This window comes from Epinephelus lanceolatus, chromosome 17 (genome assembly GCF_041903045.1).
Source record: "Epinephelus lanceolatus isolate andai-2023 chromosome 17, ASM4190304v1, whole genome shotgun sequence".
Taxonomy (NCBI): domain Eukaryota; kingdom Metazoa; phylum Chordata; class Actinopteri; order Perciformes; family Serranidae; genus Epinephelus; species Epinephelus lanceolatus.
The window spans coordinates 33,737,248-33,764,631 of NC_135750.1; the positions used below are offsets into that span (position 1 = coordinate 33,737,248).

At 40.3% G+C, this 27,384-nt stretch overlaps 1 protein-coding gene across 2 annotated transcripts; it reads left to right on the forward strand.

Annotated features, from left to right (window-relative positions):
- Nucleotides 1-4,332: 4,332 nt before the first annotated feature.
- papolg (poly(A) polymerase gamma) lies at nucleotides 4,333-27,038 on the forward strand. Of its 2 annotated transcripts, none has more exons than XM_033613802.2 (24): nucleotides 4,333-4,677; nucleotides 5,468-5,626; nucleotides 6,032-6,098; nucleotides 6,272-6,353; nucleotides 8,738-8,847; nucleotides 9,784-9,837; nucleotides 11,741-11,852; nucleotides 12,081-12,170; nucleotides 12,415-12,553; nucleotides 12,689-12,761; nucleotides 14,270-14,390; nucleotides 15,842-15,926; nucleotides 16,757-16,810; nucleotides 16,946-17,065; nucleotides 18,117-18,226; nucleotides 20,677-20,798; nucleotides 20,889-21,046; nucleotides 21,237-21,343; nucleotides 22,368-22,570; nucleotides 22,676-22,759; nucleotides 22,853-22,912; nucleotides 23,049-23,152; nucleotides 23,257-23,357; nucleotides 24,705-27,038. In XM_033613802.2, exons 1-24 carry the CDS (start codon nucleotides 4,661-4,663, stop codon nucleotides 24,878-24,880), a joined length of 2,508 nt encoding a protein of 835 aa, XP_033469693.1. In that variant the 5' UTR covers nucleotides 4,333-4,660; the 3' UTR covers nucleotides 24,881-27,038. The 2 variants fall into 2 exon arrangements, with proteins under 2 accessions (XP_033469693.1, XP_078016738.1); XM_078160612.1 differs by having other exon boundaries at nucleotides 21,237-21,316.
- The last annotated feature ends 346 nt before the right edge of the window (nucleotides 27,039-27,384 follow it).

Consider the following 27,384-nt stretch of genomic DNA (forward strand, 5'->3'; position numbering starts at 1 on the left):
TCTTCAAATGAGCAAAGAATACACAGACCAATGAAAACCAAATGTCATATTTAAGATGAAACATTGCCTTTACTTATACAGTACAGGCCAAAAGTTTGGACACACCTTCTCATTCAATGCGTTTTCTTTATTTTCATGACTATTTACATTGTAGATTCTCACTGAAGGCATCAAAACTATGAATGAACACATGTGGAGTTATGTACTTAACAAAAAAAGGTGAAATAACTGAAAACATGTTTTATATTCTAGTTTCTTCAAAATAGCCACCCTTTGCTCTGATTACTGCTTTGCACACTCTTGGCATTCTCTCCATGAGCTTCAAGAGGTAGTCACCTGAAATGGTTTTCCAACAGTCTTGAAGGAGTTCCCAGAGGTGTTTAGCACTTGTTGGCCCCTTTGCCTTCACTCTGCGGTCCAGCTCACCCCAAACCATCTCGATTGGGTTCAGGTCCGGTGACTGTGGAGACCAGGTCATCTGCCGCAGCACTCCATCACTCTCCTTCTTGGTCAAATAGCCCTTACGCAGCCTGGAGGTGTGTTTGGGGTCATTGTCCTGTTGAAAAATAAATGATGGTCCAACTAAACGCAAACCGGATGGGATGGCATGTCGCTGCAGGATGCTGTGGTAGCCATGCTGGTTCAGTGTGCCTTCAATTTTGAATAAATCCCCAACAGTGTCACCAGCAAAACACCCCCACACCATCACACCTCCTCCTCCATGCTTCACAGTGGGAACCAGGCATGTGGAATCCATCCGTTCACCTTTTCTGCGTCTCACAAAAACACGGCGGTTGGAACCAAAGATCTCAAATTTGGACTCATCAGACCAAAGCACAGATTTCCACTGGTCTAATGTCCATTCCTTGTGTTTCTTGGCCCAAACACATCTCTTCTGCTTGTTGCCTCTCCTTAGCAGTGGTTTCCTAGCAGCTATTTGACCATGAAGGCCTGATTGGCGCAGTCTCCTCTTAACAGTTGTTCTAGAGATGGGTCTGCTGCTAGAACTCTGTGTGGCATTCATCTGGTCTCTGATCTGAGCTGCTGTTAACTTGAGATTTCTGAGGCTGGTGACTCGGATGAACTTATCCTCAGAAGCAGAGGTGACTCTTGATCTTCCTTTCCTGGGTCGGTCCTCATGTGTGCCAGTTTCGTTGTAGCACTTGATGGTTTTTGCGACTCCACTTGGGGACACATTTAAAGTTTTTGCAATTTTCCGGACTGACTGACCTTCATTTCTTAAAGTAATGATGGCCACTCGTTTTTCTTTAGTTAGCTGATTGGTTCTTGCCATAATATGAATTTTAACAGTTGTCCAATAGGGCTGTCGGCTGTGTATTAACCTGACTTCTGCACAACACAACTGATGGTCCCAACCCCATTGATAAAGCAAGAAATTCCACTAATTAACCCTGATAAGGCACACCTGTGAAGTGGAAACCATTTCAGGTGACTACCTCTTGAAGCTCATGGAGAGAATGCCAAGAGTGTGCAAAGCAGTAATCAGAGCAAAGGGTGGCTATTTTGAAGAAACTAGAATATAAAACATGTTTTCAGTTATTTCACCTTTTTTTGTTAAGTACATAACTCCACATGTGTTCATTCATAGTTTTGATGCCTTCAGTGAGAATCTACAATGTAAATAGTCATGAAAATAAAGAAAACGCATTGAATGAGAAGGTGTGTCCAAACTTTTGGCCTGTACTGTATACATTAAACAACTACATGTTACAGTCATATTAGTTATACTTGTTGTCATGTTTGACAATATAATTTCTAACATTTGTGTACTAAAATTGTCCACTGCATTTATTAACATACATATAATATTCCTTACAAAGGCTGTGCTCCACAAAAAAAAAAGTTAACCGGGATTCCAAAGAGGTGAATTAAGTGCAGTGTAATTTCACAATCCCACATCGTGTGTGCAATATCATGTCAAAAGAACAAACATTTGCAGAGCTTTGACCAACTGATAATCATTTGACTGTTCACATTGAAGCCAGTCAAGATTAATGATGAAACCATTTATCAAAGGACATTTTACACCAAGTGTAATATTTTGAACCATCCACTAGGCAGAGCTGTTTAACCTGCTGAGGTGAGATATAAGAGTTCTTTTAAGGACCTGATGGCTGAGCCGCAACTTTCTGACAAATAAAATGATCTAGACTCACATGGACCAAAATTAATGGTGCACTGAAGCCGTATTTTTCAACAATACAGAGTCAACAATTTTAAAGTTTGTCAGTTGCCAGCAGCGTTAGCGAGTAGTGAAATACATGTTAAATAAACCACATTTTGCAGTAGCTTGCTGGTAGTTCAGCTACATTCATATTTGAATAGTGATTTTCAAGTAGTTAAATTACTTTTTTGCCATTTTCTATGTAGTTAACTACTGAAACAACAACCACAAACAATTTTGGATTTGTTAACAAATGTTCAGACAACTTGATGCATACTATTTAGGAAGTCATGTGGCTAATACCCCCACCTGGACTCTAGTCTCTGGAAAGCAGGTGTTTGACTGATAGACATTGTATACAGAACCATGGCCGACATTCATTGCACTTTCCCATGAATAGTGGTGTATTCATTTATTCATTTTGGTTTGTTAACCTGTGAGCAAGTGGGCACTGTTTGCAATAAATGCAACTGAGTGGCTATTTTTGTCGACATGTGACTTCTTTGTTTTACATTCTGTTATAATTTCATATCATGGTTACAAGTTTTAGTTAATTAAACAAGATTTCTCACTAGGGCAGCTTTGCTGTAGTTCAACTTCTTCCACTGAGAAGTAGTTGGTAGCTTTGAGAGCTAATGCTTTCAAAGTAGCTTTCCCAACACTGGTTGCAAGTGCAACTTGTGACATCTCACTTCAATAAAACAGTGAAAAACTGGCAAGAGCACTTTGGCAACTGGCAACAGATTATCAGGCAAACATTACTTGAGCACCTTGTGATTAACAGCATATGATTGCTAATAAGAACAACAGTGTAATTTATGTGTGGCTTTCACTGATTTCACAGTGTAGCTTTTCATTGGTCCACTTCAGGGGATACATTTACCATTTGAGACATTTAAACAATGGCAATTTGAATATTAGTATTGCTGGTTCTTCCTCCGCCTTTTTAATACAAATGTGAGCATATTTTACTGTAACTGCTGCATATTTTACTGAGAAAATTGTGATTATTCAGTCAGCAATGACATTAGGGATTTAGGTGTCCACTGATATGACACTGACTGAACGGATTAACCCATTTTTGTCTCAGTAAGGTAAACTTTTTCGGCGGTCAGTGAGGGAAAATTGGTTGGATGCTGTGACAAGAATGACCTCCAGGTCAAGTCAGGAAGACATGATGGAGTTGGTGGAGGAGGATGACAGAAGAGACACCAGACACTGATTATATCATGGCAACCCTTTCCATTTCCACTATTCAGAAAACTCTGCAATCTGTCAACCTGCTTCAAAATAGCATACACTTAAACTGATATTGGGGTTTTTTAAGGTGGGACTTTTTTAATTGGCTTAAATACATTTTGCTGCTGACCCCTCCACAGCAGTATAATACTTAGCTTTCCTTTCAGATTCCTCCCACTTCAAAAAAACTGAACTGTCCCTTTAACTTTCCCTCCGTTGGACTTATTTTTCTGTGAGGAGGTGGTCTCTGGTGGACGGTGCAAAACAACCCACAGCACTTTAATTGTCAGACATAAAAGTTACAGTTTGCATTAAAGAATGCACTATAACGTTACACCAATAAAATCTATCCATTTTCTGTCTAAACAGTCCCGAAATACACTAAGTTCCTGTGCCACATATGATGCTATTTTATTGAACACGTTTACAAATATAAATGTTACATCGACTTAGACATGTTTAATTCGTAAATGACCACCTGTTATGATACCCTTAACATCAAGTTGGTCTCAAAACTTTTGTGCAGCTGCGAAAAACTGAAATGCTACAGATATGCCCAGTATTGTTATGACGTTACACTACATGTCTGTCTTCACAGGCTAACAAACATAAACAATATTAGCTAACATAAATGTGGCCGTTGAACCCTCTCACCAAAGTATGATAACGTTATTTTAGCTTTCATGCAACGTAACTTTCATTGTATACAATAATTACTGTCTTGCCATATCTCCAAACTTACGACTCCAACTTCAGACCCACCTTGTGTGACAGGTGTGTGTAGCATGTTACAGCTAACACTAGCTATGCTGGGTTGTGTTGAGTTTAGCAGCGCCGGGCCTCGTGGTCACGTGATTTGTGGCCTCGGTGAGGAGGTGCCTTCTGACGATGGTTGCTCAGCGTGCTGCACGCAGACGTTGTCCTGACAAATGCCGTTACATTTGTAGTTTTGAATAAAAAAAAGTCCAAACAGCAATTAAACGCGTGGTAGATGGTAGCATCCAAAAAATCCAGCGCTTTTTGCAAATGAATTAGATATGAATATTCTTTCAGGATTACGAGTTGATACGTTATCTTATAAGAAGTGATTCCGGTTCAGTGGGAAGGTTTGAACTGCTCTCTGGAAAGTGACCATTGTTGTAATCAGGTCGAGGCTGTTATCATTTCCACTTGCTGACTTTCTTAGTTTTTTTACGGGTTTACAGCAGAAAAACAGTGCAAGCTTTTTAGAGTGTCATGAAAGAAATGTCAAGGTAAGTCATGCACGTAGTCCGTTTTCATTTATGAACATTTTTGTCCGCGTTTAAAAGAGAGTCCTAAAGAATAGGCTAAAAGCTAACGTTAGCCAACTGTCACAACAACCAAACAAGGCCTGCTGCCACCGTTTGTTGGCTAGCTCGCTTGTTTGTTGGTAGGTAACTACGGTGTACATTTGCCGAACAAAATGAACGGATTTCACTTATTTTTGTTAAAGAAAATATCGACCCTTCATTAGGTCTAACCGGAAAGCGAGTCATTAGTTAAACCAATTCTTCCGTAGCAGCCAGCTAACGTTTGCTAACTTGCTAAATTAGCCAATTTGTTAGCGCTTCCAACCTGTTTGTAGCCACTCGGCTAACGTTCGTTCGCCTCCAGCCTGAAAAGTAGCTCGTTTCAAACACGTTTCTGCTATATAGGTAAACTCACTTACATACAGATTTGAAATTGCACACGAGTGCGGAGTCATTAATACGCATTCTGTGTTCAGTAATGTAATGTAACATGAAGCACTTTGTTGTCAGACAATGTAATATTAGCGTGTTTACACATAGGTTGGCGGTAGCAACATAGAGGAGAGGAAAAGAAATTAGCAAAGCATAACATCTTACAAAAATAAGCTGCGGCTCATAAATGTCTTCCCATTTAATTGGTAATCTTGTTCAATGTTTAAGAAGAGATTTTAAAAATCATGACATAGATGAATTAACGCAGTAATGTGAAGTGTGGGGTAGTAGCTGTCATTTCATGTATTGCGCCATGTTCCCATATTATGTTCCCTTGCAGCACCATGCCTGGTGGGCAGCAGCCTCAGAAACACTATGGCATCACCTCTGCCATTAGCCTTGCACCTCCACGAGAAATAGACCACCAGTACACCAAGAAACTTTGTGATGCTATGAAACCTTTTGGGGTGTTTGAAGATGAAGAGGAATTGAACCATAGGTAAGGAGCATAGTGTTAAAATTTTATTTTAATCATGACACAACAGTAAGGCATATTGACTGCTTACCTTTCATTGTCGCAGGCAGAACTACACTTACAAGAGATGCACACTTAAAACATCAGTTTTTGTAATATAATGTACCAGTACTTCTCTGGTAGTTTCTACAAAAATGGATACTTCTAAGCTTGTATTTCTTGTAAGTTTGAGGTTCAACTGCATTTTACTTGTGTGTATGTTTTTGTGGTACCTAGATGCATATGCTTGAAGGCTTGAATGCACATATTACCATCTAGGAATTTGTGAAAATGTGTGGTGTACTAATATCATTTTCATCCTCACTATATGATTAGTGAAAGGGGTGGATTGTGGATAAAGCACCTGCTAAAAGTTGTATCTCCTTTCAGACTTGCAGTTCTTGGGAAGTTGAATAACTTTGTTAAAGAATGGATCGCAGAGATCAGTGAATTAAAGGTGAGTTCTGTTGACCTGTTGAATTCCTTATAAGTAAAATCTGTGATTTATGATGTAGTATGGAGTCATTGTTGCTTACTATTGAATCAGAGTCACTAAAGCTATCTACTGTCATGTCATAAAGAAAAACCACATCATACTGATTTTATTGCATATGCTCTTCTCCTCTACAGAACCTCCCACCATCAGCAATAAGCTGTGTTGGGGGCAAGATATTTACATTTGGTTCGTACCGCCTTGGAGTGCACACAAAAGGTATGTCTATTGATAGCAGCAGTATCATCCATAACATCCCTATTTTATGCCTGAAAGTTGTCTGACAATATTAAACTTAAATATATACTCTTGTATTGTGTGATTAGCTGTCTTGGCATTCAGAAGGTGCAAAGAGAGAGAGTGATCAGAGTATTGCTGCCAGCACTGACCCTGTCTAATTAAGCATACCACGTTGTTTTTGAAAAGCTCAGTTCACCCTGAGCTCACTAAAGCACGAGGCTGGCATTGTCATAATCGTCTGCTTTTGAGAGTGTGTTTCAAAAGACTAGTTTTGGGGTCAGAAAGCTGTGGAAACATTGGCTTACTATAGACTGGAGGCATTTGTGTGAATGTGCCCTTGCTTTGAACAGCAAACACACAAATTGAGAATAAAAGATAAAAGCGGTCTGCTGTGTATTTTACTGTTTGTTGTGCTACAGTGTTATTAGAAATTTAAGTTATTCAGTTTTCTTTTTTAAATCAAACTATACAGTGTTTTTTTTTTTTTTTTTTTTTTTTTTTTGTTTTTTGTTCATGAAACTTAATAAACAAGAGTGTTCCAGGCTAATTTCTTAAATTGATAATGATGCTAGTGGTGATTTGTTGTTAGTTGCTCATTGATTGGTATCGATCAAATGAACTCCCGATCGATTTTCAGTGTCTTGTTTTTAGCAACCCAATGCACTTCTGGATAAATTAAATGTAAAAACTGCCACATTATGTTGCATTAAATCAGTTGAACATTTTCATGATTGTGTTCATTTTTATGAAGTAACAAATTCAAACACATGAAAAGTTGCTGTGCTAAAGTAATTAATCCCATTTCCAAATTCTGTACCCCCAAACATTTGTTCAGCATTTCATCATTTTTCCTACATTGTAGAATATAAATATATCCTTCACAGTAAATGTTAAAGATGCACTCACATTTGTAGAAAAAATATATACAGGGTTCCCACAGTAATGAAATTAGGGAAAACTCTTTTCTAGGCCTTGAAATGGTTTGGAAAATTCTTGAATATATATTGTTTGAAATATGGTCATTAAAATCCCAAAACATGTCTTTAACTGAGCAAAGCATGTTCCTTGTACACATTTAAAATCTAGTCCTGCACTGCGTGACTGTTGAAACGTAACCAGCATTATGTGTTACGCTATGGCCAGACAGGCATCACATCATCACCAAGGCTGCACCCCTTTTTGGGGAAGTTCCACACTGTCACATGAGGAGAGAAACAAGAAAATTGCAGAAAGCTGTTGTGTAGTGGGTTAACCAAGGTTTTCACACTGAGAGATGAGGCACATAAGACGTGTGAATATTCACTGTCAGTGTGGTAAATGGCCAAATGATGCTGGGACAGTTACTACTGATGGAGAGCTAGCTTGAGTAGGAGGCTGCTGCAGTGAAGTCACACAGTAAAGCAGAATCAGACTGTCATCTTGAACTAAATCTCAGCCTAATCAAACAGTTGGCTATTAACAGGTTGGTTATTTACAGACAGTGCTTAGTCTGATGTTACATATCATGATTTGGACACCTGAGCATGTATCAGTGTCCAGATAATCAATATCCAGCCATACAAACAAAGGTTTACTAAGAATTAAATGCAAATACACTTGTCAAAATTATAATCCAAGCATGTCATATTGCATTGACATCTCTAGGATCTTTGGTTCTTTCCACTAAAAAGGGGAGTGGCCTTGTGGCCCCTGTATGTGGCTTTCTGGTCTATTGGACATGGGCATTAGTATGCAGCTAGTTGACAGGGGGAATGTCTACTGAGTGAGTTAAGTTAGCAGGTGCTATCAGTTTGCTTTTGAAAAGCCTGGATGTTCAACAGTTAATGGATGTTTTGCTATTGGCCTACCCATTTTAAACCACCCAAAGTAGTGGACAATATTATGGAAAGGTTTTTCGAAAAGCTTTAAAAATTCATTAGTATATATATGTGGGAACCCTGGATGAGTTTAGGTCAGCAGATAAAAACAATTTACATCCACGTCTGATACTACAAACAAATACCTGACATTCTTATCATTTTTGCATGCCTCTTTACAGGGTTCAGTGGAGGTCACCAGTGTCTAGAAAAAACAGCTCTGTGTTGGGTTTTTTGAAAAATATCCAAACCCATAAGATTTTTATAGGCTGTGACCATACAAAGCAGAGCCAGGCTTTATCAGTTGGACAGGAAAAAAAGGTTGCTGCGCTTCACTTTAGCTGCTTTACTTGTCATGTATCCATGATGTTTTACCACACAAACTCTCTTGAGCCCGTAATGCAGCAGCTTTGTTCAGTGAACCTGTCAGATTGTTTTTGAAGTCATCAACCATTTCACCTACTGGGCAATGCAGATTACACTGCTAAAAGTAACTGTTTCTTTCAGGAGCTGATATTGATGCCTTGTGTGTGGCTCCGCGCCATGTAGAGAGAAGTGACTTTTTCCAGTCTTTCTTTGAGAAAATCAAACTGCACGAAGAGATCAAAGACCTGAGGGTAAGTTTCTGTGGCATGTTTGGCCATTTCCCAGTGAAGGAAGTCCCGGTGTCATCCCTGAGCTAGAAAAGTAATTCTGTTCAATCAAAGATTTTTCAGTGGAAAAAGATGCAAGAGCAACAGACTGCTTACATCACTGCTGCTAGGAGAGCTCCACTCTCTAGGAAAGCTGAATTCACTGTACTGGCAATGCAGAACTGTACCTAACATTGATAAAGATTGCTCAATTACGTCTTTATGGCTGAGTCTTCAGTTTGTTTTTGCTGAATGGGTAGAGGAGTTTTACTGTAGTAACTCACAGCAGATGAACAATACCCAAGAGCAGTGTCTGTCGCACTTTTTGGTCTGCTGGTGATGTAATTTCCCATGGTGTGTGACTTTAATAACATCAGTATAAGTGATGAAAAGGATCGCACATCCCTGTAGTTTGTTGTGACATTATTATGTTATAAAATTAGCTGCTATTTGATGATGTGTTCACTTGCAGTTAAAAAAAATCTTAGCATGGGCAATTTTATTCAAAAATGCATGGTGGCACTTTAAATGGAACGGTTGAGTGCACTTTTACTGGTGGGTTAATGTTACTGAGAGTTTATTAGATATTTTAAGAGGAGGATAATAATTTAGTTGAATAATATTGAAGGCCTGGTCTCCAAAGACAGCCATTGGTGATGCTCATATTCCACACTATGCTCATGTTTTCTGAATTTGAAACCACCCTCATTGATATCTGTTAACAGCTGTCTACAAACATTTTCAAAGCACCACACATGACACAAGGAGTAGCATCCTGAAAGAAGTACTCTACATCTCTTATTACAAGCTCTGTGATCTTGACTTTGATTTACTATTGTTGTTGATACTGTCAGTCAGCTGTGTGACTTGGCCTTGTCTCAGATGTGTTGGTGATATTGTCTCTTTTGGTGATTTTTCAAGGCTGTTGAGGACGCCTTTGTACCTGTGATAAAATTCAAATTTGACGGAATAGAGGTAAGTCACTTTTAGATCCACGTGATGTGTGTTGTCTACGTACAGTTTAGGGGTATTAAAAGGAGGTACCGGGTAAAACAGAAACTTCAGGGTCCAGTTTTTAATACAGGTCCATGAAAACTTCAGACTACAAAGCAGAAAAGACGATATAAAATAAGATGATAGGGATAAGCATCAACATAACTACTGTTCTAGTATCTGTCTAAATGTGAAACCTCTGTTCTTATCGTAGTTGGCATTTGAAAGTTTGTATTTTGCCTTGCTGAGTTTCATAAAAACAAATCAGAATCATTTAAAAGCTCATCACTGTGCTGTTCTGCTTTGAACATGCTTGCCATTCCCACAAGGGAAAGTGGTTAAGCAGCCCTCATCAGCCTATTCACACCTTGTATTTTTTAGTTTTCTAACCTCAGTCCCTCATGTATTTAACTCTGCGCAGTGGGCAATTTGAGGAAGTGACCAAAGTGCGTCCCCATTGTTAACCTGCTGTTCCTCTCCAAAAATTTTCCTGGGCCTGGATCCAAATGCCATCCTGTTCAGACTAGGGTTGTCATGATACTAAAATTTCAAACTCGATATCGATACCCAGGAAAATATTCAATGCGCAATACCATTTTCGATACAGCAGCAAAAAATTAAGAGGCATGTCATTTTTTAAATGAAGATCAGAACAGTAACATCAATGATAACAACAAAAAAATCCCCCCAAAATAAATAACAACCAGAAACAAGATCGGTCCATACAAATGTATTTATCTACAGCCCTATTTATTGTCTGTGCTTCTGGTGAATTGGCACCATATTTTTGTTGCTGATCAAATATAGTTGGTAGTTTAGGCTCAGGATGCTCTTGTTTCTACCTCACTATGTGATCAGAGAACCAGGGGTTACGGGAGAAACCAAACGTTTTTTCAGCTTCTATCTGTGACTTTACAGTTGACGTAACTTTTCAGACACACATAATTGTGTTGTTCTGTTAAACTAACATTGTCTATTAATGTTACAGACGGGCATGACTGATAAAGTTTTCTGCTTAGCTCCCACATTAACGTTAGAAGTTATATTTTAGTTTGATGCTGGCGACACCAGGTGCTCAGCGGCTAGTGAGGGGAGGGGCTGTACCTGCCGTCTGCAGCGTGCTGTGTTCACTTCACTAAATATTTCCAAAAAGCGCTTTTTCCTTTATCATTTTTGACCAAAACTGGCTGGCCATATTACAGCAACAGAAATGCGTGCATGCATGCACAGCGACGACAACAAGGCGGGTTGCAGCGAGGGCTCTGTGCCTGCCAGACGCTGCCTGCACAGCGTGTGTCCGTCGGACCCGTCGCGCGCACCCAACAGGCGCTGAGGTGGCGTGCACTGTTAGTATCGATACTTTTGTAAATTAGTATTGTATCCGGATACAGTGTTTGAGTATCGATACTTTTCAGAGTATCGATACTTTTGACAACCCTAGTTCAGACCCAGACCTATAACCAATAAACTATTGAGAATTATCACATTTTGACAGAGCATTGCTGTTTTAACTGGCAGTATTTTTAGTACTGGTTTAGCTGACTAGGAAATGCTCAGACTAATTGCATGTGTTAAACTATCTCTAGTGATTCTACCCAGCCAATCAAATCTATGCATTCAAAAAAGCATTGCGACAGAGACAAGAAAACAGTCAGAAAAATAAGAGAGCCAGGGAAAAGTAACTTCACATGGCCTGTTCTAAGGAGAGAAACATAGACTTGGTTTTGTCTGTACCCCCTGTGAAAAATTTCCAAACTGCTACCGACTCTGAGATCCATAGAACCACCAAGTTCAGAAATGTGTGCCCCCCCACTACCTTGAATGGCAAACATAGATATTATTTATACTCAGTTTCATCTCCTCTTTTCTTTTCTGTCGAAAACAGATTGACCTGCTTTTTGCCAGACTGGCCTTACAGTCCATTCCAGACAACTTGGACCTGAGAGGAGATTCCATCCTGAGAAACTTGGACATTCGGTGTATCCGCAGCCTTAACGGTACACTCCATGGCCAAATGAGTTTTAATAAGTACACGAGTAGAATAATCTCCTAGTACATCACATTTGCAGAAGCTTGCTGCGGCAGGGATATACCGTAAATCTGACAGAAGTTGGTTTTCATCTGTAATTTAAACCATATCCTTCTCTTACTGGGAATATGCATAAACTTAAAGAGTGCAATAGTTTTCTCGCAGTGCTTGAGGGTTTTTATGTTTTGTCTTGCAGGCTGTCGAGTGACTGATGAAATTTTGCACCTGGTGCCAAACAAAGAAAACTTCAGGCTGACACTGAGAGCCATCAAACTGTGGGCAAAGCGTAAGTGGATTCAAATGTTCTTGTCGTATGCACTTCAACATTAACTTTTTGTATATCTGTTTTTTATTGAGTCTTTCTTTCATTTTCAGTAGTAGACACACTTGAAGAGCTAATATATAGATGCTCTAAAAAGTGATGTAAACACATTTTTATGTCCCACAGGTGTTTTGCCTGCTCATCTTTTGGGCAACACCGGCATTCTTAAGATGTCTCCGCTTAACTGTAATGTGCTCTCTGCCTGTAGGTCGTGGGATCTACTCCAACATGCTGGGGTTCCTGGGTGGAGTGTCATGGGCCATGCTGGTGGCCAGGACCTGCCAGCTCTACCCCAACGCTGTGGCTGCCACGCTGGTCCACAAGTTCTTCTTGGTGTTTTCCAAATGGTGAGAATTTAGCTCCTGCACTTACAACTTCATATTTGTTGTGTTCCACTTGATGGCAGTATTTCACAGCCTTGTGCGATGCATAGTATTTCAGTATTCACACATTTTACTACATTTGTCATTTCTATCCCACAGGGAGTGGCCAAACCCTGTGCTATTGAAACAGCCTGAGGACAGCAATCTGAATCTACCTGTGTGGGATCCCAGAGTGAGTATGACACCAGTGTTTTACCTCCAAATGTTGATAATGTTATTTTGCCTCTGTTGTATATGTGTATTGCTCTTTAGACAGAGGAAACACTATCATCAGGACAAGAGTGCCTTTGCTAAGTTATTAAAAGTAATTTGGTGTTTGAGAGTAAGCTCAGCAGATATAGTATAGGTACATTTACTTTCTCTTATTTCATGTCTCATCATTCCTCTGTCCTCATGTGACCCGGAAATTGATATGGTCCCCTTTCATGAGTTCCAATGCTCTTAACTCTGCTCAGAGGAGGCTTCCAGAGCAGCTTGGAGCAAGGAAGACTTCCTACGTGGACGTTAACAATTGAATAGCACAACAGATGTTACATTTTTGTTTAAATCCCATAATTACAACGCTGCAGTCTCAAACCTTTGTGGACCGATAAATAACAGCACTGTGTACAGGACAAGACACCTTTACACACTTTTCTTGTATGCTATCCATTTGAATTTTCTTTTGACTTAAGTTTTGCTTTGATAGTTTTCCATAATTATATCATAAATTTATTCATGCCAAACTAATTCTAGCCTTAATTAAAGCCTTAATTAAAAACATTCTAGCTGCTGTAATTGCTGTGTCATGTTTGTTGTGTCCCTTCAGCAATAAACACATTTTAATTATCTGTTGGTGTCGCTTCCATTCAGTCACAGCATGGCCAACAGTCACCGTGCATCAGGGAGAATTAATTAATAATTTCCCAAATGTTTAGGTTACTTTCATTACTCTCTGTTTACTATGACACATGGTCATCGTAATATATATTATTAGAATAATTACAAACAAAGACTTGCATGGTAAAGGCTTTGCTGCTGGCAGAAATGGCTTAAAGGTCACGTGCAGTTGGTGTCCAACAGCTCTTCAAAATAGCTCTGGGTGGTAAGGAGGCATAGCTTGACATGGTCATTGAATAGCTGGCATCCAATGTAAAACATTATTAACTTAAGCATATACTATATACTTACAAATTACATTGTGGTTTGACTGATAATTACACAAGGAATATACAGTTTTGCTATGCATGTTTTGTCAAGCAGTTGATATAAGGCTCAATGTGCACATTTGATATTTTAAATTATGTTTTGTCTAGTTGGAGAACATTAAAATGAAATGTCTACAATTAATAATACAAAAGTATTACAAGGGATGATGCTAACACTTCCTTCAGCACACAGATAAGAGATTCAACTTTGCATCTTTCATTAGTAACTGACAAATGACGTTAGAGAGGGAAGCACGTCTCATTTCAGAATGTTTGTGAGTCCTTTGCATCACTTGAGGAAAAAATGCAAATGAGGGAAACATGAAGTGAATTGGGATGTACCCTGTGTGTGGGATGTGGGCCCTTGGTTTTATGATGCCTTTCAGTGTGTGGGCGTGTTGCCCTACTCATTCAGTTTGGTAGGTAGAGTGTGCTAACATAATGGTGAAGGCTCACAGCGAAACCAACCTTGGTCCCTGTGCCGTGTTTTTAGGTGAACCCATCTGACAGATACCACCTGATGCCCATCATCACCCCTGCCTATCCCCAGCAGAACTCCACCTATAACGTCTCCACATCAACACGCACCATCATGAGCGAGGAGTTTAAATACGGTAATATGGACTGCATGACTGAAACAATACAAAATGTAACATCTGATTACCTGTTTTTCCAGTCCTTCAAATCTCTTATCCAATCTTGCCTAGTTATTGGGCCGTTAATGTAGCAGAACTCTCAATTTGTGTGTTCATAATCAGATGTGCAAATTTGTGGGGGAAAAAAAAAAGTCTAAATGCGTACAGATATTTGTGAATGTGTACAGGAATGTGCAAATATGTGTTTGAAATCCTTGTGTGCTTAATCAGATTGTTTAAGTGTGAAAGAAAATCTCAAAATCTGTCTTCAGATTTGCATGTGTATTGAGATTTGTGAATGTGTAGACAAATCTAAAAATGTACACAGATCTGTAATTGCATAAATAGATCTGTGAATGCATAGACAAATCTGTATGCGCACATAGATATTAATGGCCTAAAAGTTTAAGTACTTTGCTCCTAGAGTTGTAAATACAGACAAGTCCTCAGTTACAACTCAGGCAGGCCTCTCAGTTGGCTGTTTTTACACTAGACTGCATTGTTAGTCTAAGCACAACACTGGAGTTGTTTTCCACCACTTAAGTAATTAGTTTCATGCATGCCTAATGTTGATCCACACTGATACACAAGCAGTAAGGAGACAACACATTTTTATCCTGTTCCACGCAGATAAGAAACCCTTGTGTGAAAACGTGTCATTGTTATCAGGCTCATACAGAAAAAACACAGCTCCCCTGTTCACTTATTTTTGTATTTGTTGACAAGCCAGTTTTTTCTGTTCTGATAGGCGGCAATGTTGACGTATCACATCAATCGGTGGAAGCAGTCAGTGCAGAGTCTACTTACACTATATACTGTATGTCTATGGTCAAAACCATTGTCCAGCAATGTCATGCTTAAAGCCACTGGGTGCTACTCCCTACTGGTGGTATGAAGGCTGCATAGCTACTGAGGCACAATGCGGGCAGAAGGGTAAAGACACACCTCCACACGTATTTGCACATCTCTAGCACAGCAGAAGTGTAGCAAAAGTCACCTGTAAAAAGACAGCCAATTTAGAGGCCTGTCTGAGTTGTAACTGATGACTTGTCTGTATTTACAGCTCTTGGAGCAAAATATGTAGACTTTCAGCCATTAATATCTATTTATGCATTTACAGATTTGTTTACACACTTACAAATCTTAATACATTTACAAATCCGATTAGGCACACGTGGATTCTGAATACAAATGTGCAGATTACTGTACACATTAACAAATCTCAATATACATTTAGGGATTATTTTCAACATTTATAAATCTGTTTACGTACACAGGCGTTGAGATAAAGTTACACAGCTCTCCACACACATTTGCAAATAGTTTTGCTACATAACAGCCCTACGACTAGTCTTAAAAAAGGGAATGGTCGCTTTGAGTGTTGAATTTTTGAGCCTGATGTCTTTGTCCCACTTTGTTTGATGGAACAGGCCTCAGCGTCACAGATGAGATTCTTCAGGGAAAAGCAGAATGGTCCAAACTCTTTGAGCCACCCAACTTTTTCCAAAAGTACAAGTAAGTGTTAATTATGTCCGATAAAGGATTGATGGATGGAACATTTTATTAACCAAAGCAAAATAAATAAAACATTTAGAGGTGCGTGTTTCTCACATACATGGCAATCGGTTTTCTTGCTTAGAAATAATTTCTCAGTTCTTTAACATATAAGTTAGTATGTATTTTTAAAGTCCGTATCGGGTTAAGTTATGTAGAAGCGAGCCGTTTGTATGACATTAACAAGGTCGGCAGTCCATAGATTGTATTGTGCAGTTGAAACTAAAACCGGATGATGCAAGTTTTTTTCTTCTTCTGTTTTTTCCGACCAACTTATTGTTTTCACTTTTTGGGTTTGGGCAGATTTGACTCATCCTAACTGTGGTCAGCAAAGTTTGGTCGACTCATTTTGTTTATGAGAGTTCCTCCCACACACAAATACCACAACTGGGTTTTATGCCATGTTCTGTTGGGGCTGTTGCCTCACCATAGGAGCTACATTACCTGAGCACTGGTGTGATTGGTTATGGTTCTTCCACTGTGTAGCACATTGAATTCATAAGTTTAGATTATCAAAATGCTGCTGATTTACCCCATTTAATGATTAAAATCACATGTTCACTAGAATTAGGATGATTCATACATGTTAAGATGTACAGGGGCTGGACACAAGATCATTATGCCTGTACAGCAGTCTTATAACACACTGATTGTAATGAAGGAGGTTTTCATTCAGCTGCATGGTCCTAAATACACCTGGGTAGTCTGTAGCAAATGTTGCCAGTTGCTGTATAAGCATTTTAGATGTGTGTTTAGCTATTAAACATCTGATTTTCTGTTATGTGCTGCAGGCATTACATCGTTCTGACTGCCAGTGCCTCCACAGAAGAAAACCACTTAGAATGGTGAGTGTGTAATGACTGGATTTCTAGTAGGTCTGTAAGGTGAAATCACAAAAAGCACCCTCACCCTTCACTGTGTTTTAATTTTGTGAGCAGTACTGGTGCCTCTGTGAATACGTCTTGATGTTTCTTACTCAGGATTGGTCTGGTGGAATCAAAGATCCGTGTTCTGGTGGGAAACCTGGAGAGGAATGAGTACATCACCCTGGCTCATGTCAACCCCCAGTCCTTCCCTGGGTCCAAGGAGAACCGTAATGAGTGAGTTCAGTTTTAGACATACGTACAAACAGCTCTGTGAGTACTGGAAGTGTATACATTTGCAAAAGTGATTCTCAACTCTTTTGTGTCAAGGACCCCTAAATTGATACACTTGGTCAAGGGTGTCATTTGATACAATTTCACTTCAGCAACTCCTAACTATAAATATTTTATTGGCTAGATATGACTTGAGACCAGAATTCTGAAGTTGTTGACTACAGTTGAGGAAATAACCATGGAGGAAGTGAAACCTATGACCAAAATAGTCACTCTTATGTCTCTTATTCATGGTGGGTTCGCTTCTATAGTGAATTATATTGTGAAAAATTAATGATTCCCCATTTTTCTGGGGACCCCCTTAAACTCTTTCAAGGACCTCTGGGGTTCCTGAATCCCTGGTTGAAAACCACGGCTCCATTATCACATGGCAAGGCAAGGCAAGGCAAGTTTGATTAAAATCACAATACAAAATAAAAACATAAATAATCATTATAAAATGAACTTTAAAAGAGAAGAGTGCAGATAAGATCCTTTCAGTCATATGCACAGTGAAATAGAGCTGTTTTGAGCCTAGATTTGAACATTGTCAGAGTAGAGGCCTGTCTCACATCTTCAGAAAGACTGTTCCAGATTTTAGCTGCATAAAACTGGAATCCTGATTCCCCATGTTTAGTCCTGACTCTGGGCACCAGCACGAGGCTGGTCCCTGAGGTCCTCAGAGTCCGAGATGGTTCATATGGCACTAACATGTCAGAGATGTACTTTGGTGCTAGGCCGTGGAGAGACTTGTACACAAGCAGAGCTGCTTTAAAGTCTATTCTCTGAGCCACAGGAAGCCAGTGTAGAGACCTCAGCACAGGACTAATGTGCTCGTACTTCCTGGTTCTGGTCAGGACCCGAGCAGCGGCATTCTGGATGTACTGCAGCTGTCTTACGGCCCGTTTGGAGAGGCCAGTGAGCAGGCCATTACAGTAGTGCATGTTCGATACTTCAGTCTGAAATCAGCATAAACATGATTTTCATTTTTGCTCCTTGTGTGTTTCTGCAACAGAAACGACTTTGTGTCCATGTGGTTCATTGGGATCATTTTCAAGAAAGTGGAGAATGCAGAGAGTGTGAACATTGACCTGACGTACGACATCCAGTCCTTCACAGACACTGGTAGGTCCTGTAATATCACTTTTTGTTGGTGGCCGAGGAACAACTCAATCAAACATTTAAAATAAAATAGGATACATTGTAAGACATTTAGTATACTGTATACAGCAAGTATATTATTACTATTTTGCTTTCTTGGCCACCACAGAATAAATCAAATTATTCCACACAGTATTCCTAATTACAGTAAATAAACTTTGTGCCTGGTAAGGTAATAGAGAAAATACACATGACTTTTTCCAATTTGAAAGACCTATTTTACTTTTATTAAGAAGGAGATGGAGCTACTTTTTTAGAGCATTTCCCTACATGTAAACTGAGATATGCTGCTAGCTTGTTTGAGTAAAGTGAGTGGAGGTTTAACATGTTAGAATCCTAAACAGAATTGTCACTAGGAAAATGTTACACAGAGGCAACCTGCTGTAGCATATGCCATAAAATAGCCTTAAAGGGATAGTGCAACCAAAAATGAAAATTCAGCCATTATCTACTCACCCATATGCCGATGGAAGCCCTGGTGAAGTTTTAGAGTCCTCACATCCCTTGCAGAGATCGACGGGGGAAGCGGCTAGCACACCTAATGGCAGACGGCGCCTCAGACTAACGTCCAAGAACACAAAATTGAATCCACAAAGTATCTCCATACTGTTCATCCATAGTGATCCAAATGTCCTGAAGCCGCGACATAAAAAGTTATTTCGAAAAACGTCATATGAACTCTGTTTTTAGCCTCACTGTAGCCTGTAGCTCTGACTGTTTCTCTGTGCTCCGCATTCACGTGTGCACGCTCAGGGTGATTGTGATCTCTGAAGAGCAGCAGTCTCGTCAGTACTGATGTCCAGATTCTCAAGTGCAGGCATCACCAATTCCCAGTCTGAGCAGCAAAGACTTTCCTCAACCGTTGGCATTGCTTTGCATTTGAAACAACTACACCACCAGGTTTCCAGTGCTCGACTCCGGTATTCTGCGGCTGGCTGAGGGTTAGGCTCATAAGCTGCGGCGGCTGCTTCGTCCAGTAGCCTGGGTTCCGCGTCCGTATACTCGGGCTCAAACAAATACAGCTTAACAAAGAAATTCTGTTCCTCCTCAAAGTCTTCAGACATGTTGGGCTGTCCTTTGCTAAAAGACCGTAGTGCAAATGATCTTTTAGCTCTGTGGTACTGTTGTCTCTCCCTGCGGTGCACGTGTCACGTGATGTAAACACGGGTGAACAAAGCTCATGCTGTCACTGGTCTCGCGCAGGCGCGTACACGTGAACGCGGAGTACAGAGAAGCAGTCAGAGCTACAGGCTACAGTGAGGCTAAAAACAGTTTATATGACGTTTTTCGAAACAACTTTTTATGTCGCGGCTGCAGCACACTTGGATCACTATGGATGAGCAGTATGGAGATACTTTGTGGTTTCAATTTTGTGTTCTTGGACGTTAGTCTGAGGCGCCGTCTGCCATTAGGTGTGCTAGCCGCTCCCCACGCCGATCTCCGCAAGGGATGTGAGGACTGTAAAACTTCACCAGGGCCTCCATTGGCATATGGGTGAGTAGATAATGGCTGAATTTTCATTTTTGGGTGCACTATCCCTTTAACACATGAGCTTTAGTTCATAGCAGAATTCAATCTGACAAAAACAGACAGTGCCAGGTTTAACAATGCACAAGTATACCTTCTTATCAAAATATTGCCCAATCCTCAGCCCTGTTTGGCAGCTCTTCTGTTACTTCAAGACTGCAAGAAATATTTGAAACTAGGCTTAGGCAATATAATTTTCATACCTTCCTGAAATTTCACTGGGGTATACAGTACATGACGGTATGAGTATATGGCACAATTGTACGCCTTTTGAATTCTCGTTTCTCTTGGTCACAGAACTGACACTGGCTTAATTGCCTCATTAACTCACACTTTATTCAGTCTCAACTGAGACAAACAAAACTCACCAAGACTGTCTTGGTTACTCTTGTTACTCATCCAGTTAGTTAGTCCGGTTCCAACAATCACCAACTCTGGTTTTGTCAAAATAAAGCCTTTATTCACAAAAGTAGATGCAGAAAACATGCCTGCTTATGCAGCCTGTGTGGCCTGGGCATTATTTCTCCACCTCTCAGTTTCACGGTGTGTTTTAGCTTAGCTGCCTGTTCCATCAGTGGAGATGGGAGACTGGCCTCTGGTGGCATGTGCTGCGCACTACGAACATGAGATTAATGGAAAGAGGAGCGCCTGTATTTTTGACGATATAGAAAATTGTACCATCGCGATTACATTACACCCTGGTATACTGTAATACCGCCCAGGCCTATTTGGAACTTGATCATTCGACTTGACTGAGTTAATATTGTCAGATTTTCAAATTAAAGACATGGCCAGCTGTCAGGTGGACTGTACTAATTAGAAAGTCAGACATGTTTATACATTTATGCCAGTAGTAAGTGACCCTAAACATGGCCTGTTCTCTGCAGTGTACCGACAAGCCAACAACATCAACATGCTGAAGGATGGGATGAAGATTGAAGCAACACATGTGAAGAAGAAACAGCTCCATCAGTACCTTCCTCCTGAATTGGTGCAGAAGAAGAAGAGGGTAAGATGTCTTCCTGTTCAAACACTTAATGGCTTTTGTCACAATGTGTAGTTTGTTCATTTCCCCTTCTCTCTCTCTTCTTTACTGAAGAGCATAGCTGAGTTGAACCGCAGCTCTAACGGGGGGAGCTCCAAGCGGCTCTCTCTGGACAGCAGCCATCTGGACAGCTCCAGAGACACAGACTCAGGGACTCCCTTCAGCTCCCCGACCATCAAACCTTCCAAGCCTGTGTCTGACACAGATGATGGGTATGATACACCTTTACTGCAGTTGATTTTTTATTTGTATATTTCTACCTGATGCATTTTCCCCAGATGTTCTATTCTAATACATATCCTATTTTTCTTGCCATGTATTATTATTTTTGTTATTACTTACAGTGCCCAGAGTCAGATCCATAATATGATGCTGAGTAAATGTCTTCTCTGTATTTTGCAGCGTCAGCCCTCCCAAGCAGCTTTTTGTGGAGGTCACTCCAGCACCCAGCGCAGCAGCAGCAGCAGCTGTTACAGACCAAGGCATGTCCATCCCTGTTATTGGCTCGAGTGAGTTATCTTTCCAGTGACCATTATAGATTCTATTTAAAGTAAAGTTAAAAAAAAAAAAAAAATCTTTTTGAAATAGGCCATGTAATATTTTAGCAATTTCAGAAAATGTCATAAGGCATAATGGATAGTCCCACTACATAGCCAATATACGTAATAACAACAGGGGTCCTACACAATATGGAATTTAATTTTAGTCATTTTAATGTCAGGATCATTATGGAAAAATACTTGTTTCCAGACTAGTGCCCCTATTCTGTTCAGAAATGAACTGATCATACAAGCAGAGTGTCTTTCATGGTGTTTGGAGCAGCCAGCGCAGCCAAAATGTTTACCACTGTGTGAGAGAGAGCAGAGCAGAGCAAGCTTGACGTCATAGAAAGCAAGGCAAGAAGTGAGGTGTGCAACTCAACACAAGCTGCTACACTGAGCTGCCTCTACACCTGTCTGTCACAGCCTGTAAAACAGCTCTGCCCCAGACAAGTGCCTTATAACTGAAATGAATCCATACCCATTAGTACTATGACCAAATTAGTTTGAAAGAAAATGCAACAACATCTTTAAATAGCATCATAAATAACCAATCAGAAAAGTAAGCAGACTATCTGAATGAGGAAACCTTTAAGGCTCCTTTCGTTATTGAAATTTTTTCAACTCATTTTTTGTTGTTATTTATAATTCTAATTATAAATTAAAATTATTATACTTAAAGATTAAAGCGACTAAAAATATGGAGGGAACAATAATATAATATTAATTTAATGTGTTAAGGGAAAATAATACAAGTATAGGTAACACTGGTTAATTTACTTCCTCTTGGGTAAGACACGTTTGACAGTGGAACGTCATCCAACTTTCTCAAGTGAGTGTGGACTGACTGGCCACAATGGGTAAATGCATTTGCGCTCAGATGTCTGCAATTTTATATGGAAAATGAAAGTATAATTTAAAACTCTTCAAATCCAGAGAACATTATTTTGACATCATCTAATTTCTTCTGGTCTGTCTCCTTCTCATCCTGAAGAGCCTGTGGTTAAAGCAAAGCCTCCTTCCCCACCAGCCAGCAGCTCCGTCACTCCGGTGCTGAGCGGGGATGTGCAGCCCAATGCCACCAGCAGCCCCAGAGAGGAGCCCAACGGCCTGGAGGACTCTGTTAATGGAGCTCCTGTCAAGAGACCACACTCACCCACACAAGAGGACCTGGCCAAGAGGCACAAAGACGCAGAGGTAAGGAGGACACGAGTTACAGTATCTGTGTGTTTTGAATACATGCGGTGTTGGATTTAAACTCAGTGGCAGATTTAATGGAATTTGTGACACTTTTTTCTGCAGGTGGTGTCCAATGATGACTCTGCATTTAAAGAGCCATATCCACCATCCTCTGATTCCTACCCACATGGTGAAGGGCACAATACTGTAGGTGTCATTTACTCTATCTGCTTCTAATAACTGTGTAATGCCTGACAAACAAAATGAACATCTTCACATTTTGTCTCTCTTCACCATCAGACCCCCCTTTCTGGATCAAAGGCTAAGCCCATTCCAACCATTGATACCTCAAGAACACAGGTAACGTCTTCTTTCTAAACCATTTAGCTTGGACTTGAATGGTTTGACTTTAATAAACACTGGATAATTACTTTCTCTATGTGGACTTTAAAGTCAAAAGTGTTGCTCATTATAATGTCCCTGTTTGTTACCTCAGAGACTTCCCAGCATGGAGCTGCCAGACGCCTCCTCGCCTCTCCCAGCCAGCAACAGTTGTCGTGTCGTGAAAAATTCCATTAAACTGGCCCTCAACCGCCACAAGTGAGCTTTAACTTCTTTCCCAGCACCATTGCAGCTATTGAAACTGTTGGTGTTTGATTTTTTTAATGCTGTAACTTTGGCCTGTCTTTTTCAATTCACTGTAGCATCACACCTCCAAAGCCCCCAGTGTTTGAGGACACGCTCACCACAGATGCTCCTGCTGCCAGTGAAGAAAAGGGCATGTCCATTCCAGTCATTGGCTCAAGTGAGTGCACAGTTTCTTTTTCAGTCAGTTATCAGTTTCTGTTTATTCTTTTATAGAATTTTTTTTTTTTTTTTTTTACCAGTGTTCATTTTAAGGAAACTATGACCAAAAAAAAAAAACTTTTTCCCGAGACTAAATTAAAGCAACCATCACTGAAAAACTGACAAAAGAAATTACAGTTTCCATCAACCATGTGAAAGATGGACAAGTCAACATTAATGCAAAATCACACACAGTGTAAAGATTGTTAAACCAGTATCTGTCTCCCCAAACTATCTCTTCTCCAGCTGCTGGTTTAACCACTTGACCTGGCTTCAAAGGGTTACCAGTATTTGTCAACCTGAACTCTGTTTTCTCATGTTTTTGTGTCTAAATGACTAATAGGAACAACAAATTTTTGAAACTGGCAGTGGAAACATACCTCAGGTGGTTAAATTGCAGCCTGTTTTGCGACTGCTGGCTGCAACCCTCTCAGTCAGTACTGGACCAGTTTCAGAAATTGTTGTTCCCATTGTCACTTTGACACAAACATGGGAAAACAGGGTACAGCTTTTAGAAATAGCAAAGTTAGCCTTGAATGTAAGCTAATTTTATGTATGGACTAATCAGCCACATGAACATCACAACAAAAGTACACAACAAAGATAGTGAAATAATTAAAAAGCACAAATTAGACTGAAATAAACTTATGTTTAAAAAGTCAAATTACTAAGTGTGGCTATGGTAAAACTAATATGCACTGAAACTGAATCACTGAAACTGTTTACGCCAGGTTTTAACATGCATTTCGGATATCCGTACACAAGTGGGCAGCTGAGACACATCAACGTTCACACCTGTGTCTATCATGCGTCTCCAGCTGACCAGATTTTGTTCACGCTGTCTGTCACGTGTGCCAAATTGGCAAAGGTCCCTGCTCACAGTTATTTTGTACACACACTCTAGTATTCTCACTGGTCATGTTAGCAGTTGTATCAGTACAGCAGGAGATATCAGCAGACTTAAACATGTCTCCTTCCTTAGGGCTAAAGGATGGACAGTCACGCAACACTTTATCCAGCTTGTCATAGAGCGTTCGCACGCTGTCACCAAAACAACCACCATGTCCTGCATTGATGATTTCGTCTCTGTTGGGGACGCATCAGGACGCATTAGTGTTTACAAAACACAATATATATGGTCAAATGTGTGACCACCTCAGCAAGTGGTTTGAGTGATGGAATCGCAGTGGTGTTTACTCTGTGTTTAGTGCTGTGTACTTATGATTGGATCACCCAAGACACATGCTGACACCAGGTAGGAACAGGTTTAAAATGAACTGTTCTGTCCTTCTCTCTTTCTCTGTAGAACATGTGGCATCCAAACACCCAGCGCCCTCCGTCGGCAGCTCCATCCCCACATTAGTGAGCCGAGGTGCCGACCCACTGAACGGAGCGGCCTCCAAGAGAGCCCACTCCCCCTCGATGGAGGAGCAGGCCAAGAGGCTCAAAGAAACAGAAAAGGCCAGAATCCACATAGCTTGAACACACAACTCTAGACTGGATTCATACGTACAGAGTCGGGGCTTTACAGTTAAGTCAAACACCGAGAAGATGACTTCACACAGGGGCAGGGAGTGTGTTCAGGTCGGTCCATCTCAAGTGTGAAGCAGCAGGACGGACACCTCACCTCAAATCTTCCGAGATTACAGATTTGCCAGTGGATAGGTGATTCGGTCAAACCAGATGTCGTCAGCACCCTCTGTCACGCTCCCAGCCGGAGGGCATTTAACACAACAGTCCCGGAGATATCTGACATGAGAACTAAAGCGACAGTTTTTTACGCATCTTCTCCCTCATTGTTTAAAATGTACACAGTACAGATGGAAAATGAGCTGTTCTTTTCATTTTCCCATTTTTTTTTGTTTGTTTGTTTTTTTCCAGTTAACACGTTTTAAAACAGCCCAGAACAGTTATCGACGCTTGCTACACACACTTCTGGTGTATGCTGATTTTTTTTTTTTTTCTTTAATTTTCCCCCAAACAGAAAACTGTACAGTAAATGTTGATGTACATAACTTTTTGTCTTAAAAAAAAGCAAAAGATCACTGTTAAGTCTTTTGACCATTCTATTGTAGTTTTATCTAAAAAGGAAAAAAAAAAAAGTTTAAAAAATTGTAATTTTTTTTTTTTGTTTTTCTCGTGCTTGTCCAAAAAAAAGGTCTCCAGCCCGGGATATTTTTTGTAAACACTGTATAGGTTTGGATACAGTTGCAGGGAGGCTTTATTGAGGGTTTGCTTGGATATGATGGAAATGACAACAGTGACTCTTTGGACCACCACGACTACCCAAAGAGCACTCCAGGTTGGTATTGGACTTGCAGTGTGAAGGTGATCGTAGACACTCAGTGACATCAGGGCTTCTCAGGTGCAGGTAAGAGCAAGAAAATAACCCTTACCACAACAGGAAATGTCAGGCATTTTTCAGAAGAGGTAAAATGGGTCTGAAGCTTTATGGTTATTGTTTGGCTCTGTGAAGGATTAATACAGAAAATCAGAAGAACCATATCAACAACACCTAATCCTTCTGTTCAGTGTAGCTTCAGTGTTAAAGTGTCACACCTATTGGAGTAAAAGACCGTTTTCTGCTTGCATTTCCTGCTGTGTCTAAGCCCTCGATGCAAGATTGATGTGGATGACAAACAAGTGTTTGCTGGACGGGTTAGACGGTCACAAGAAAGTGTTTGAATATCAGTTTTGTGTATGTACCTGTGATTGTCTGACATCTAAAATGAATCTCTAGTCCATCAGGAGGGCTAAACAACATAAAAAAGGTCCTTTGTTCGGGATACTGCTCAACCCCCCCACCCCCCACCCCCACCAGTTCACCGTGGTCTGTTTGCTAGTGAAGCTGATGAAGCGAAAGTCCGGGTTGTTTTTGCATCTGTGTCCATGAAAGAGTTTGTGGTGCTTTGTGAAATGGTTAGAAGCTTTTTGACGAGTTGTTCTGGTTCGTGTGTGTGTATGCATGCGCATATGGTTGACTGTGTGTGAGCGTGCATGCATAGATGGTTGTGTTTATGTGTCGGAGAGAGAGACGGAATTCCCTTCGTTTTGGGTGTTTACCCTCTGCGCCTCCTGTGGAGGTTCTTAAAAAGCATCTCCTGAGGCCACGGGTGGGATGGGGGGGCAGGGGGTCAGGAGACAACTCTTTTCCTGCTGTAGGCCCCACCTTCCATCTTCACGGTCTGAAACTGGGTGACTGTTTGATTTCAGCACAGAAAATATATGTATACAACAAAGTATAAAGTGATGCTGACGAGGCACCTTCTTCTTCAGAGCAGGCAGAGAGACGCAGGGACGCAGGTTCTTTTTCCAGCATCGGTTTCCCCAGCTAAATGTACAGAGAACAGTTTTTTTCAAAAGGCATATTCTTCATTATTGGGGGTTTTCTTATCACTTTATTTATATTTGCATATTTGTACCATGTGATCTTTTTTTAATAGCATTCATAGCAGGTAGGTCTCTTTTGAATGAATCTGCACCACTCTGTTTCAGACAACTCATGTTATGCTGTTCGGAAACATTTAACAAAACAGGTCATTTAGATGTTTGTTTCTAAAATGTATTGAAAGGGTATTTTTGTATGTGTTTATCACTTCCTTTAAATGAGTCCGTACACCCATTAAACCCCTAAAAACTATGTCTGTGTCTGTGTTCTTTGTCACATTTATATATTTACATTGTTGTTTGAAGCTGTGCTGGCAGTAATGGGAGTTTTTATTACCTACGTGCTTTTTTCGTTTCCTGGAAAACATTTAACGTTACAGTACACTTAAATAGCAATGTATATCTCACTAATCAGAATTGAAAAATGACCTTTAAAGATTTCAACAGCTACTAACTCTGGATATTTCACAGATCTCACCACAGACCATTTCTACTGAGTAGACTGCGTCTTTTACTACTCCTCATTACACGTACACTTTCATCCCACATACACACGTATGTTTTCATAGATGTTTTCACACTTTGTACACATCCCCAGA

What these genes read in the sequence shown, in the direction of transcription:
- papolg (XM_033613802.2), top strand. An exon ending in CCTTGGAGTGCACACAAAAG is followed by an intron (nt 6,354 to 8,737) that starts GTATGTCTATTG and finishes TGTTTCTTTCAG; the next exon opens with GAGCTGATATTGATGCCTTG. An exon ending in TTGATACCTCAAGAACACAG is followed by an intron (nt 22,913 to 23,048) that starts GTAACGTCTTCT and finishes TTGTTACCTCAG; the next exon opens with AGACTTCCCAGCATGGAGCT.